At 44.6% G+C, this 14,669-nt stretch overlaps 1 protein-coding gene across 1 annotated transcript in view; it reads left to right on the plus strand.

Annotated features, from left to right (window-relative positions):
- Positions 1–1,261: 1,261 nt before the first annotated feature.
- Positions 1,262–14,669, plus strand: part of LOC135203224 (RNA-binding protein 26-like) — a gene marked incomplete in the record, with an annotated part of 231,575 nt that continues 218,167 nt past the window's right edge. The window contains 1 exon segment of the mRNA XM_064232984.1: positions 1,262–1,445. Within this exon segment, the coding sequence (XP_064089054.1) occupies positions 1,277–1,445 (169 nt within the window).

Here is a 14,669-nt window from a genome sequence, read left to right on the forward strand (position 1 = left end):
CTGCCCCTCAATGTGAAACATGGGCCTAAAATAAATTGGAGGGTTTACATCCGGGCAGGTGTCCCCACCAACCAGGAGACAGTTACTGCCTACCACCTTGTTAAAGAATTTATGGCCTTCATCCTAGCTATGCTGTGTGTAATTTCCTATTGTAAAGGGCCTCGGGTTTACATACAGTGGTCCCCCCATATTGCGGGTGATGTGTACCAGACCTCCCTGCGAATTATTAGTTAAAACTAAAAAAAAAAAAAAAAAAAAAAAAAAATAGAAATTTTTATATGTACCTGGTTTTTTTAATAGTTTTATCACGAAAAGTGCATTTTATGATGAAATTGATAAAAACCCAGAAATTTGTGGATATTTCTCATAGAAAAATATTGCAGATAGGCGAATTTACCGCGGATAATGGGTAGATATGGTCCACAGAGAAATCCGTGAATACGGGGTGCCCACTGTAGTTAGGAAAAATACAATTTACTTTCAAAAATTGGGATATTTTAGTAAAACTAGGTTTTAAAACCTACTTAAACCCACAGGGCCCTATGGTGAAGAACTAAATTCAAAACTAAAGCTAGTTATTAAAACCACATAAAATATAAAATTAGATATTTATTTAAGTACTGCAGTCATAATTTACACAACTCCAGTGTACAGTTGAATTCCGATTGCAAACTGAAGATAAACATTCAACTGAAAACAAAATTAGTTATTAGGGAAAGAATTTTAGCAGGTATAAAACTCAGCTTTTGTGGTCATGTGTAATTACAAATGATATTCCAATTAGCTACATGTCAAATAATCCTCCAGTTTTTCAGAACTTCATTAGGTACAATTATATAGTCCACAACACTGATATTTCACTGTCTCCAGTAATCTGATGGTCTTTTTCAGGACTTATTTAGGTACAATTATAGGGTCCATGACACTGATAATTTTCCTGATCTCCAGTAACCTCATGGATTATTCTGTGTTAAATTTTTGGTATACTACGTATTGATAATTGTGTTTGTTTCAAGACGAATACCTCTCTATTCATATAGGTCAGTTTAGCCATACAAAGCAGTTATGATTTATAATCTTCAAAGTCTACATTTATGTTGGAAAGATGTCTCCTAAAGCAATGTAAATTGACATTGGTAAATCGTGAGAATAAATTTATGGAAAACAGTAGTTGGCATATTGAATTTTTCATTTGATATTTCTGGTATTGTAGGAGTCTAATAGATGATTGAAAAGTGTTTTGTTTAAGCACATTTCAGTATGCTAGATTAGAGTAATGAATTGTATACATATAGTGTTTCTAACAGACTTCTTGTTATGGAACAGGTGTGATGCTGATCCAGAGGCTCTAGCAAAGTACTGCCTAGCATTGGTCCGCAAAGACCGTGTGCTTGCTGAGCTTAGAGCAAGCATGATTGAACAACTTGATGTGTTTCTTCAGTCAAGTAAGTGATGGTTTACCTTTCTAAATTAGTGAGTCTGAAGAGTGTTAGTTATTATTTTGAAACTGTATTTTTATTCTTACTGTCAGGAGTTTGATTGGGTAGTTTTCAACTTGTTCTTATAGATTAGAGTACAATGGTGTATTGTGGTGAAGAATGCCCTCAAGTTTTTGCTCCATAATCTTAGTCTGTGATCTTGAATATTTTGTTTGTTCCCATGCGATAAAAAAACCCTCAGTCCTATACTATAGGAATTACTTAAGGCGTGGCCTGGACACGGCCGCTGAATTCTTTAACAAGGCGTTTAGGTATTTAAATACTGGTCCAGTCGTTGGTAGTCCCTCCTACCGGACGTAAACATTCCAATTTGCTTTCGGCTGTCATTGCGGATAGACGTGTTCTCCACCTCTCTCTGCCCGACTTTTACTGCTGTTTTCTTTCAATCCCGGTGGGATTTTTCTTTGTTATTTTTTATTATAAGTTATGATTGTTGTTGTGATACGTATACTGAATCATGTAAACCCATGAATTGCAACTTCTTTATAAGTTATGATTGTTTTTGTGATATTGCGTTTGATATACTGAATCATGCAAACCCATGAATTGCAACAGCCTTGTACCCTACCCCTGGGTGCTGCCTCAGGATAAGGGTAGGAGGTGCGGCAAATTTCGCTCCTCGAGAGATTGATCTTCACGCCCTTTGCCCATCATGGCGGGGGCGTGAGTGTTACATTTTTTTCGTGCGGAGTGCTCTGTTTAGTCTATGACACAGTTGGGGAAGGTTGCTGGGAGGAGGAATACATTGGAAGACCTGTGATGAGGGTAAGACACCTCCCACCACATTGAGGTAGTACTAACCTCCAATTCCTTCGTATTTACCACTCTCCTGGCAATCATCCCATACTCGCTGTCGCCCCTCCGGGAGAAGCTTCATCTTTTTTCCCTTCCAATTGACTCTGAGAGGGAAGAAGCAAGCTGGGGGCTGATTTGGTTCCAGACCTGGTTGATTCGCTCCAGTTAAGGTCCTTTACTCGCTCCGAAGTATACCTTCGCACGAGGGGTGAACCCCCTTTATTCATTTCTGAACGTTTCGCAGGTGAGGTGTCAGACTTAGAACTAACGTCAATTTTTATGGGATGGCTATTGATCCAGGCTTACTGTTATACCTCAATAGAGGTGCCTGCAGCGCACCTGGTCTCGTTTCGTCACCCGACGAATGTATCGCCTAGGTTAGTAATGGGGACCAGACCACTTTTACAGCCTATCACTTGCTAGTTCCTGTGCCTGCAGTGCCCCCCCTCCTGGTTATGATGTGGTACCTCAACTTGTCCTGCTTGTCCCTACCCCTGTACCTACACCTGCTCCTGCTCTCGTCCCTGGACCTGATGAGTCGTCTGCCGCCCCTTGGGGCCCCTGACATCTCTACTGTGGAAGCTGTTGAAGAGGAAGTCGAAGAAGATGAAGAATCCAAGGAGTGCTGTTGGCGTCAGCTTCGTCTTTGTCCTCGTCATCATCGTTAACACCTGCCGCCTCTGCACCTCTCCCTTCAGAAGCTTCACGGCATTCAAAGGGGAAGGTAGCTTCTCCGCCCCTGAAGAAGCCTTGTTTTGAGACTTCTTAGGGTCCTCCTGCTTCCTTCGGGGAAAAAGCAGTTAGCTCTCTCGCTGGCTCTCTCACTTCTTTGGAAGTGGAGCCCAAGATGCTGGAACACCAGGGTCTCGGGAGTTGCTGGAGGTTGAACCAAGGTTCGTTTTCCAGCCTCTGTTCCCGTGGGCGCTGCTTGAGGGACAGGGACCATGTCTGAGTCTTGTTCACGAGGATCTCCGAATGTACGACCACCTAAGGGAGGACGTACATCCAGTCAAGGAAAGGAAGTTCTCTCCTCACCATGGCAATGGCACAAGGTGAGAGTAGGGACCGAGCCATGTCTTGGACTCACCTGTGAAGACCAAGCTTCTTCAGGAGCCAGGATTGATGTTGCTGTACTTCAGAGCAAGGCATCTTGAGAAGCAAAGAGGAAGTCCCCTTACAGCTCTCTTCACATGAGGTTTTCGACCTCAAAGAGGGCTGGGGTGTGTCGTGAGAACAATGCACAGCCTCGCCGGGCAGGGAGCCACATCTCTGCTAGCATCGCTGCTGCTGATAAGAGGTGCCGCTCCCACCAGTGCTACTACCAGTCTTGTTACCAGTCCTGGTACAGCCAAGCGAGTACCGCTGCATTTCTCTTGGGAAAGCGTTTTGTTTAGGCGGGTGCGCTCTCCTGGACCCATGCCTGTCACCATTGGTGCAAGAACACGGCTCACTCTCCCGGCAGCAATGCTGCTAGGAGAAGTGAGAGTATCCGATTCTCCTCTCCTATTCCCTCTACGTACTTCCTCGAACCACACTGGGAAGGGGAGGTGAATAGTTGGAATCCTTTGGAGTGTGCTCCCCAGAATTCAACCTCAGCGTCATATTTTCCTGCGTGGGTTTTAGAACCCCACTGGTCATACGCCAACGTTGTTGAGGAAGGATGTAAGGTATCTTGTGAGGTTCTCCCTCGGGAGAGTTGGTCGGGAGGACCAGTCTCTCAAAAGACTCGAAGGCGCTCTACCCAGACTCGGACACCCCCAAGATTCAGATGACTTGTTCAGATATCGTAATGCTGATATGTCAGCATAACGATCTTGGGGGACTGACCACAGGCTCCTATTCTGACTCGAAACCTTTTGGGGACCCAAGAGGGAACCCAAGGTCTCAATTGGGCTGCCGTGGTCGGGCCTGGCTGAAAGTGTATTGGAACAGATGAATGTCCTCATTCCTGTACAAGAGAATTCACTTAAGTCCAATTATTAGGCCAAGCTACTTTCCCCTCCTTTAACTGCCAGAGGCGTAAAGTCTGTGCACGATCTAGCTAGACAGGGAGCTGCGCTGCTCCTAGCAGGGGAACTGCTCCCACCACTGCTGCTGCTAGCAGAGGCGCTGCTTCCATCAGCGCTGTTGCTAGCAAGGGTAATGCTACCATGCTATAGTTGATTCACTTAAGGTAGATTCTTGGAGGAGCCCAATGCTTACAAGACGTTTGTTTGGTGGCAGCTGATTGGCTGGTACCGGGAGGTAGGCAGCTCCCAGCCAATCAGCGGCTGCCAAACAAACGTCTCGTATTCATAGGGCTCACCCAAAAATCTACTTTAAGTGAACCAGCTATACCTGTGCTGTTACTGGCAGAGGCGCTGCTACCAGTCCTGCTAACACACACTCGGAGAAGCCTCTATCGACAACCAGGTAACCTGGACCTGGTTTAACTCTGTTCTGGTCTGTTGCTGCATCACTTGGCAAGCGAGAGAATCTCTCTCGACAGGAATCAGCGACACTGGAGACTACCGTAATGGCAGCTCTTCAGCAGTCACCTGGCTAGACTTGTGATCCTTCACAGTGGCTAAAGTCGCTGCTTCCTCTGGGGCCATGGTCCAGGAGGAAGACTCAGTGTTCAGGAGACTACCTGTCTGGAGGTAGGGCTTTCCTACCTGTCACCAGCTAGCTACCAGCAAACAACTTGGCCTGAAGTCGGTACTGGCTTTTATTAATGTAACTGCACCCCTAAGTTGTTCTGCCTTTGGGGGCGTCAAGTCATAGACTTGCTCGCCACCCAGCTCAGCGGGAAGCTAGAGATCTCTTCCGTTGTTCCGGCAGCTACAGAGGATGCGTTCCAACAAGGGTGGGACATCCGTAAAGGTTCACTGGAGATCACTCAGATTCCACCCACCAATCAGCGAGTCTTCCTATAGTAAAGGACCGAGGGGTTGTATATCGCGTAGGAATTTTTGAAAGTAAATTGTATTTTTTCTAGCAATACAAACCCGAGGTCCTTTACACTAACTGACCACCTCATGCCACCCCTCAATCTGCTACCTGGGCCAAAAGTAAATTGGAATGTTTATGTTCGGTCGAAGGGACTACCAACGACTGGACGGTAGTTAACTACCTAAACACCTTTTTAAAGAGTTCAGCAGCTGTGTCCAGGCTACCTTAAGTAATTCCTATATTAAAGGACCTTGGGTTTGTATAGCTAGGAAAAATACAATTTACTTTCAAAACTTTTGATATTGTATAGTATGTGAGGTAGGTGGTTGTTGATTTCTTGTTTTATAGTGTATATGTTTTGTGATCAGTAATCCCTCCATTATGTGGGTTAATAGAGCCAAGGTCCTGTTAGAAAATGATGAAATGCGAATAAAGGGCGAAGGTAAATATCTACGGGTGGGCAAGGGCAACTCCGCACCCTTTGTTTAATAACATGTCAATACCGCATTACAGTAAACACTGATTCTGCTTAAGCACAATAATCATCAAACTTTAAACTAAAAATTTGATGCAAAAAGCTACCTTTTTTCCCTACTTTACAGTAAAGTAAACTCCTTAAATATACTTACTTAAAAACTAAGAAAGCACCCCCCTTTTTTTTTTTCCCTCGCATGTGGCACATCATTTATTAGGCTACATAGCATTTTTCATTTCCACCAGTCACTGTAGAGTGCTGTTGTAATGTTCACAAATAAGTAAACCACACATTTTTTCTCATATGTAACACCAAATGATAGTTGTTCCTACACTTTATAAAAACCCTCAATCCTTTACAATAGTAATTACAAGCGGCAAAGCTGGGATTATGGCTGTTAAAATTTTTAACAACATGGTTGGGCATTAACTATTGCCTGGTAGGCTGCCTGGACGTAAGCACTCTAATTTACTTGCGGCTTTGTGAGCTCTTGCTGACTGGTCATTAGTAATCAGAATTTCCTAGTGGGATATTTCTTTTATTGTTTCTAAAATGTTTTGAATATACTGTTTGATATTAATAATGAATTGGTATTAATAATTAATATACAAACCCACCCTTTGTGATAAGCCTTTGTGTATTAAGGGTCGGTTGCAAGGGTGTATCTACACCCTTATCACCTCTTCTCGCCTTTTAGTGTAAGGGCATGAATTAAAAAAAAAAAAAGTGCTCCTAAAGTGAAAAATACAATAATTTTAGAAAACCGTTGAACTTACCCTTTGTATGCAGTGTGACATAAACTTATTCCCCATCTCTACGACTATCTTCAATCTACATATTATTAATCTCAATTTTCCCGTTATCTAATCACCGATCCCATATTCTCTTCTATTTAATCCCTTTTTCATCGATTCTTATATCGTTCTCTATTTATTCTTCTGATTCTTTCATCTCACTCCATTCTTTCATTACTTATCCTCTCCCGTCTTTTTCTCGATCCCCAGCTTCGTCTCTATTCTTATTTCCGATCTACATCCATCTCCTCTCCTGGTTCATTTCGTTACATTTCTCCCTAGTGCAAATTTCTTCCCCTTATCTTCCATAAATAAATGTAGTATATGATAATCTTAAAGAAACAAGTAAAAAGCCAAAAGTTATCTATTGGAAAAAGATATTAGATGTAAGACATTAACTAGTTTCAATAACTGTTTGTTATGTAATTAATGTAAAAAACTTAAGTTAATTTACATTTACAAAAATCCCATTTCATTTTCTGCCCCTCCTTAAAAGAAAACAGGAATTAATGCCAACCAATACAGACGTGTTACTCTCTTAAAATGTAAATTCTAATTGTAGGATTTATTTGAAGGCAAAAAGTCAGCAGGTTGGGAGACAGAACTCTGGCAAAAAATTAATCACGTATTAAGGCAAAGAATCCCTTGAATATTATGTAGAGGGAAAAATGAGGCAGGGAGGATAAATATATAGAATATTTATGAAGTAAAGATTAATGAGATTTGGGCATTCATACAATAAAGAATCTTCTGTTTAGTGGGCAAACCCGTTCAGTATTTGGGACATTTGAAGACCATGAGTAAAGATTACAGGCAGTCCCCGGTTTATGATGGGGGTTCCGTTCTTGAGACGGGTTGTATCCCGAAAATCATCTGAAGCCGGAACGACGTCAAAAATCCTAAGAAAACCGTACTTTTAATGTTTTGGGTGCATTGAAAACTGTGAACTGCATTCTTATTGCATTTTCCATCAAAAAACCTTCAAATATTGATTATTTTGCATTTTGTTCATGAACCTTACCTGCCAGATATATATATAGCTGTATTCTCCGAAGTCCGACAGAATTTCAAAAACTCCCGCACACGCAGTGGGGTCGGCCAGGTGGTAGTACCCATTCCCGCCGCTGGGGAGGCGGGCGTCAGGAACCATTCCCATTTCTGTCAGATATTTTCTGTCGCCGGTGCAGCCAACAAGTGTTTTCTGCACCTCCGTCATTGGATTTTGGAACTCTTTTGGTCACTTGAGTATCCCGATTGATTTTTTGGTTATTTGATTTGGATCAGTGGTTAGGCATACGCTAATTGTGGATTGATTTTGAATTTGGCTTGATTTTTCCTTAAACTTGAGATGTCTGGATCTAGTTCGACTAGCGCCAGAGTATGTGGTGTGGAAGAATGCAAGATGAGGCTACCGAAATCTTCGGTAGACCCTCATACAATTTGCGCGAATTGTCGGAAACATGTTTGTGTGTTTGATGATCGCTGCAATGAATGTGAGAGTATGTCTGATTCTGCGTGGAAGGCGTATGAATCATGTGTGTCTAAAATAGAAAGAGATAGGGTAAGAAGGAGTGTAACGCCAGTTACACATCCAGTGGAATTTATCCCTCCTAAACCTGTGATGCCTTCGGGCCCTACATTAGTGTCTGTGGAGGGTAATACCCTATCAATGATTCTTGAATCTTTGCGTAGCCTGGAATCAAAAGTGCAAGCATTAGAAGGTGTTAATAGTGCAGTGGTGTGTAGTGATAATGCTCCGAGTGTTGCGGAAGGGGGGTCGGACAAACGATCTGACGTTCCTTCGGCAAGACCTGGGGGCGCTTCCCAGGCTTCCAAAGTTCGTAAACGGATCTTGAAAGAGTGTTTTTCGTCATCAGAATCGTCCTCCCCGCGCAGCGGTTGGAGCTTTCGGAAGCGGTCGCGCCCTTTGAAGAGGACAAAGACGATAGATGTCGCAACAAGCGGCCGCCGCCTTTGATTCCTCAGAGGACGACGCTGCACATCCCTTAGCCCTTCTGTTTTGCGGTCGTCTCCAGAACAATTCGAAGACTCTCCCACCGAAAAAAGAGAGCAAAGGTGCAAGATGTCGCACAGGCGACCGGCACCTTTGGTCTAAGGGAGAAAGACGCTTTCACGTCCTTTCGCTTCTTCTGTGTTGCGATCGTCGCCGGAGAGGATGTCTTTTGACGACAATGCTTTTGAGCGCCCTGGTTGCGCTAAGGAATACCTGTGGCGGTCCATGTGAGAAGGAGGAGGGCTTCCCCTCGCCCCTCGTCTTCTCACAGGATCAGCCCTAAATCGAAGAAGATTGAGAATTTGCAACATCAATTGCCTTATTAGTTGCAGAGAAAGAGGATAATTCACGTCACAGGAGGAAGGATGATAAACTGCCAGTCAGAGATCCAGGCAGTCTCCTTCTCATCGCCTCGCTTTTTCTCCTGTTACCTCGCCTTCCAGATTTCGTGCACGAAGGTCTGCAGAGCACGACGTTAAGGCGGCAGCGAGACTTTGGCCGCCAGGCCTGACGTTCGACTGGGCCGATCGGGCTCGACGCCGGGCGGGACGCTCGGCTGGAAATGCCAAGCGTGACGCTCGGCAGGATTCTCTGGCTGGACGCTCGGCTTGACGCCAGGCATGGCGCGCAGCTGGACGCACGACGTAATGTTTCTTCAGACATTCGCCGAGATTCGGAGGATAGTAATGAATCTCAAGAAGAAAACTTGTCGGAGGAATTAACTGAAGAACAATCATCAGCAGTATCTTCAGATTACCAGGTTTTGGTTCAATTGCTTCGAACCTCCTTTGAAGAGAAGTTTAAACCTGAAGCCCCGCAGTCGCCTCTTCACAACTTGCTATCGTCTAAGGCTATCAAGACTCCAGGATTGTTGAAGATGGCTACTTCATTATCAACAAAAAGGGCTTTTAAGAAAATGCAGAATTGGATGGAGTCAAGAAAAGCCCGAAACAAGAACGCTTTCGCCCTACCCCCTTCAAGACTGACAGGTAAGGCAGGTCTTTGGTATGAGACAGGTGAGGAGATAGGTTTTAGAGCCCCCTCATCGTCCCAAGGTGACTTCGCTACCTTGGTAGATGTACCGAAGAGATCCCTTTTGTCGACGACGAAAGTGCCCTGGACCCTTTCTGAGATGGACCATCATATGAAGGGACTCTTCGTACGATAGAAGTTTTCAACTTTTTTGGATTGGTGTTTAGGGGTCTTGGATAACCGTCGCGTAGTCCTGATTCGCTTAGCCTCGAGGAGCTGTCCAGCGTGCTTGCGTGCATGGACAAGGCCGTCAGGGATGGTTCGGAGGAGTTGGCTTCGCACTTCTGCACTTCGATTTTGAAGAAGAGAGCGGCCTATTGTGGTTTTACTGCAAAGGCGGTCTCTATCTCTCAAAAGGCAAAATTGTTGTACAGGTATTCTCCTACTTACGATGGGGTTAGGTTCCGAAAAACCCATCGTAAGTTGAGAAAATCGTATCTCGGATATAGCCTAGCCTACACTAAGTTAATCAGTACCATATAGGCTAGGCTATATACACATATATGGAAGATTAGCCTTACACTACACAGTATACCTATACATATAAGGTATAGTAATTATTAATATCAAGCTAGTTCAAGTGTTCAATGCAGATTGACTTATGATAATCAAGTATAAAAGAAACTTAATAATAAGAACAAGGATCAGACTGTAGCGTAAAGGGTACTCACCAAGATTCGGTCCGTTGTCGGCATACGTGATCGGTGTCAGGCTGTTCATGGCTACTATAACTAAAGATCGGAAGAGGAGGATGATGATAAAGCAGCAGGATCATCAATTCGCTCTTCCTCAGATAGAATTTCTTCTTCTGTTAGTTCAGGTGTCTCGAGGAAACAACTGTTCCGAGACGTACAGGATCGAGTCAAGTGAGGGGGTTAGGGCTTGGGGGAAGCGGAATGCACTGGAGTCGTTCTCTTGAAGAAAAAATCCATTGTAGGTTGCACAGTGCGTTTTTTCGTTCTTCATAAATTAATCGGTAACATGCAACACTGTCTTGATGAGCCCTCTGAACTTTGGCAACCGTTCCTCGTCCCCATCCATTCACTTAAAAGTTTCAGTCCTTGATCAAATAAAGCAAACGCCTCTGCCAGTTTTTTAGTCGTAAACGTTCGCTCCGGCTCTTTTATTTCTTCCTCCTCTTCTGCTTTTTTTTCTCTTCTGCAAGTGCAATTAAATCCTCTGCCGTTAGCTCTACATCTTGCACATCTATAAGTTCTTGGATATCTTCCTCGTCAATTTCTAAATCTAAACTTTTCCCAAGTATCAAGATCTTTTTATTGATTTCCACTTCTTCTTCATTCTGATCGAAACCTTTAAACGAGTTCACATACACTTTCAGCAGATTTTTTTCCCAGGGACCCCATTCATACACTCTTTCTTTACCTCCTTCCACGCCCTTCCAATGTTCATAATGGAGTTAAGAACACTAAATTCTTTCCAGAAAGTTTCTGAGATCTTTCTCCTCGCTTATCCGTTAGCCTGAATAGCCTGCGCAACGTGTTCCGAAGCATAATACGCCTTGAACGTAGCCACAGCACCCTGATCCATGGGTTGTATGAGAGAAGTTGTGTTTGGTGGCAGAAACACAACTTTTACATTCTCGTTAATATCTCCGATGTGCTGAGGGTGGCCAGGAGCATTGTCGAGAATCAGAAGAATTTTGAAGGGGATGTTATTTTTCCTACAATGATCTTTCACTTCCGGAATGCAAGCAATGAACGAAACCAGCCTCGAACAATATTGCAGTCATCCAAGCTTTTTATTATGACGGTAATGCACAGGAAGTGTCTGCATGTCGATGTTTTTTAAAGCCCTTGGATTTTCTGAGTGATAAATCATAAAGGGCTTAAGTTATACCCAGCCACATTTCCCCCAAGCAGAAGAGTCAATCGATCCTTGTACGGCCTTAAACCCGGGGCATCGCCGGGTTTTGGCTTCTTTGTGGATGTAGGACCGTTGTGGCATACGTTTCCAATAAAGTCCGGTTTTCGTCCAACATTAAAGATTTGCTCTGGCAAGTAGCCTTCATTAACGACGATCTTGTGTAAAACATCCTTAAATTTAGCGGCTCCGTCGGCATCAGCGCTTGCTGGCTTCACCGCTAATCTTTTTCACACTGTGAAAAATTATGGCGGTTCTTGAAACGACGAAACCATCCAGCACTTGCTGCAAAACTTTTGTTGTGGTTATCATCATAATTCTTCTTCAGTTCTTCAAAAAGCATGCGCGCCTTTGTCTGAATGGAAAGGTTAAGGAGGGTGTGAGCGGCATACGCTTTTGTATTTGATCCTCCATTGTCCACGTGACCAGTAAAAACTGCTCCATTTCTTCCAAAGGCCCTATCCTCTTCTTTGATATAACCGTTGAATGAACTGAAAGCAGATGCCTTTACAGCATCCATACGTGTTTTCTTGTCCTTGAGGATGGTGGATACCGTCGATGCGGGTGTCCAGATAAAACGTTCGTCACGTGCGATAACCATGACTGCCTTTCCCGCTTCACACCGTTTATTTTTTTTCGTTCTGCTCCAAAGTGATGGATTGCCTCTTCTTTTTTGCACTACCAGCAGGACACCTATTTGGTTGTTTGGCAGACATAGTTTTTTTTGTTTTAATTTTGCGGTACTTAAAAAAACTCTCAAAAATCACAAAACTTAATCACAAGGACCTAATGTTACTTGGTTCAAAAACGAGCGCAAGTGAGGTCGAACTCATTGCCGCTGTACCTACGCCAGCCTCTCGCTCTCGGGCCAACATATCGTACAGCGTAGTACGCTGCTGCCAGCGCTCGCTGTGCGCGAAATTTAAAAATACGCATTTTCAACTTTAGTATTAATTGCTAACTACCCATCGTAACATCGGTATTATTCATAAAACATAAAAAAACTGGATTATCGTAACTCGAGCACTACCTGTATGCGCCTCTTTCGAGGCCATCTTTTTCCTCAGGCTATGGTCAAAGATCTGGCTGTCAGTCTTACAAGAGAAGGCTACCCAAGACCTCCTAGCTCAGTCGGCAAAGCGTACGGTTGTTTCTTCTACGTCGGCACGGGCGCAACCGGTTCAAGAAGCAGAAGCCCTCGAGGTGGAGTTTCCTCGAGAACATCTTCTCGAGGAAGTACACGTTCCAGAGGCAGAGTCGCGGCTAAGATCAGAGGAAAGAAATGAACCAGATATCCTTCAGCCACCAGTAGGAGCCAGGCTTCGACTATTCTCAAAAGCTTGGATGGAAAGGAAGGAAGGACAGCTGGTCGCTCAACGTCATCAAGCGGGGGTACAAGATTCCTTTCTTGAAACCTCCCCCCACTGTGCACGACACCCAAGGATTTATCCCCTATTTTACCATTCAGGAGAAGCAACAAATCTTTTCGATCTGCTCGAGCAGATGTTGGAAAAGAGAGCGGTGGAACAGGTCGTAGACCTGGAATCTCCAGGCTTCTACAACAGGATATTCCTGGTGCCGAAACAGTCAGGAGTTGGCGACCAGTCTTAGATGTGAGCAGTCTGAATCGGTTCGTACAGAAGCAGAAATTCAAGATGGAGACACCTCAGTCAGTTCTTGGGACCTTAAGACCAAAACGATTTGGATGGTTTCATTAGACCTTCAAGACGCGTATTTCCACGTCCCCCATCCATCCACAGTCGATGAAGTATCTTCGGTTTGTCCTAAAAGGGACAGTTTATCAATTCAGGGCGCTTTGCTTTCGGATTGAGCACTGCCCCTATGATCTTCACGACTTTAATGAAGAACGTGGCGAGGTGGCTTCATCTTGCAAATATCAGTCTCTCTATGTACCTGGACGACTGGCTCATTCGTGCTCCACTCAAACTGCGGTGGGGTATGAAGGAATCTTCAAACAAACTTTATCGTTGGGTGAAGTCCCTGGGGACTACTGGTGAATTTCGAAAAGTCACATCTGATTCCAACCCAATCCATCTTGTATCTGGGGATTCAGATGGATTCAGTGGCTTTTCGAGCTTTTCCGTCCCAGGGACGTCAACAGCAATGTTTAGACAAAGTGACAGCCTTCCTAAGGAAAGATTCGTGCTCGGTGAGGGAATGGATGAGCCTGCTGGGGACCATTTCCTCGCTGGAGAAGTTTGTTTCCTTGGGGAGACTGCACCTCAGACCGCTACAATTTTTTCTCAAGGAAAATTGGAAAGAAAGCAAGAATCTGGATATGAGCTTAAAAAATTTCAAGAGAGGTAAAAAACATCACTTAAAATTGGTGGGGGCTAGATCCAGTGAAGTTGTCGGAGGGCGTGTCTCTCAAGCTTCAGACCCCGACCTAGTGTTGTTCTCCGACGCGTCCACACGGGGTGGGGAGCAGGGGGCAACATTAGGGGGGGAAGAAAGTGTCAGGCACCTGGAGAGGGGAACAGTGTCCTGGCACATAAACCTAAAGGAAATGGCAGCCATCTTTTTAGCTCTCCAGTTTTTTCCAAGAAAAAGTCTCTCATCGAATAGTCCAAGTCAACTCAGAACACACCAGCTCTGGCGTACTTGAAGAAGCAGGGAGGAACACAGTCTCGGTCCCCTTTTTGCACTGGCAAAGGAGATCTTGCTGTGGGCAAGGGCACTGGACGTCACGATCCTTACAAGGTTTTGTAGCAGGAGTAGAGAACGTCCGGGCAGATCTCCTCAGCAGACGAGGTCAACTTCTGCCAACCGAGTGGACTCTGCATCAGGAGGTATGCCAAGAGCTGTGGGGGTTATGGGGACGTCCGCTAGTGGACATCTTTGGGACGTCCAGAACGAAGAGGCTTCCACTGTACTGCTTCCCCAGTACTCGAACCCCAGCGGCAGTGGCGATAGACGCACTTCTCTGGGACTGGACGGGGATGGACCTGTACGCCTTTCCCCTGTTCAAGATCCTAGGGGAAGTCATGAGGAAGTTTGCGGCGTCGGATAAGGGACGGGAGAATGACTTTGATCGCCCGTTCTGGCCGGCGAGAGGACTGGTTCACAGAAGTCATGGCCTTCGTAGTAGACTTCCCGAGGACGCTTCCAGTAAGGACAGATCTACTCAGACAGCCCCACTTCGAGAGGTACCACAGAAATCTCTCCTCTCTGAGTCTGACTGCATTCAGACTATCCAAAAGTTGGCCAGAGCGAGAGGCTTTTCTAGG

This window comes from Macrobrachium nipponense, chromosome 33, assembly GCF_015104395.2.
Source record: "Macrobrachium nipponense isolate FS-2020 chromosome 33, ASM1510439v2, whole genome shotgun sequence".
Classification (NCBI taxonomy): domain Eukaryota; kingdom Metazoa; phylum Arthropoda; class Malacostraca; order Decapoda; family Palaemonidae; genus Macrobrachium; species Macrobrachium nipponense.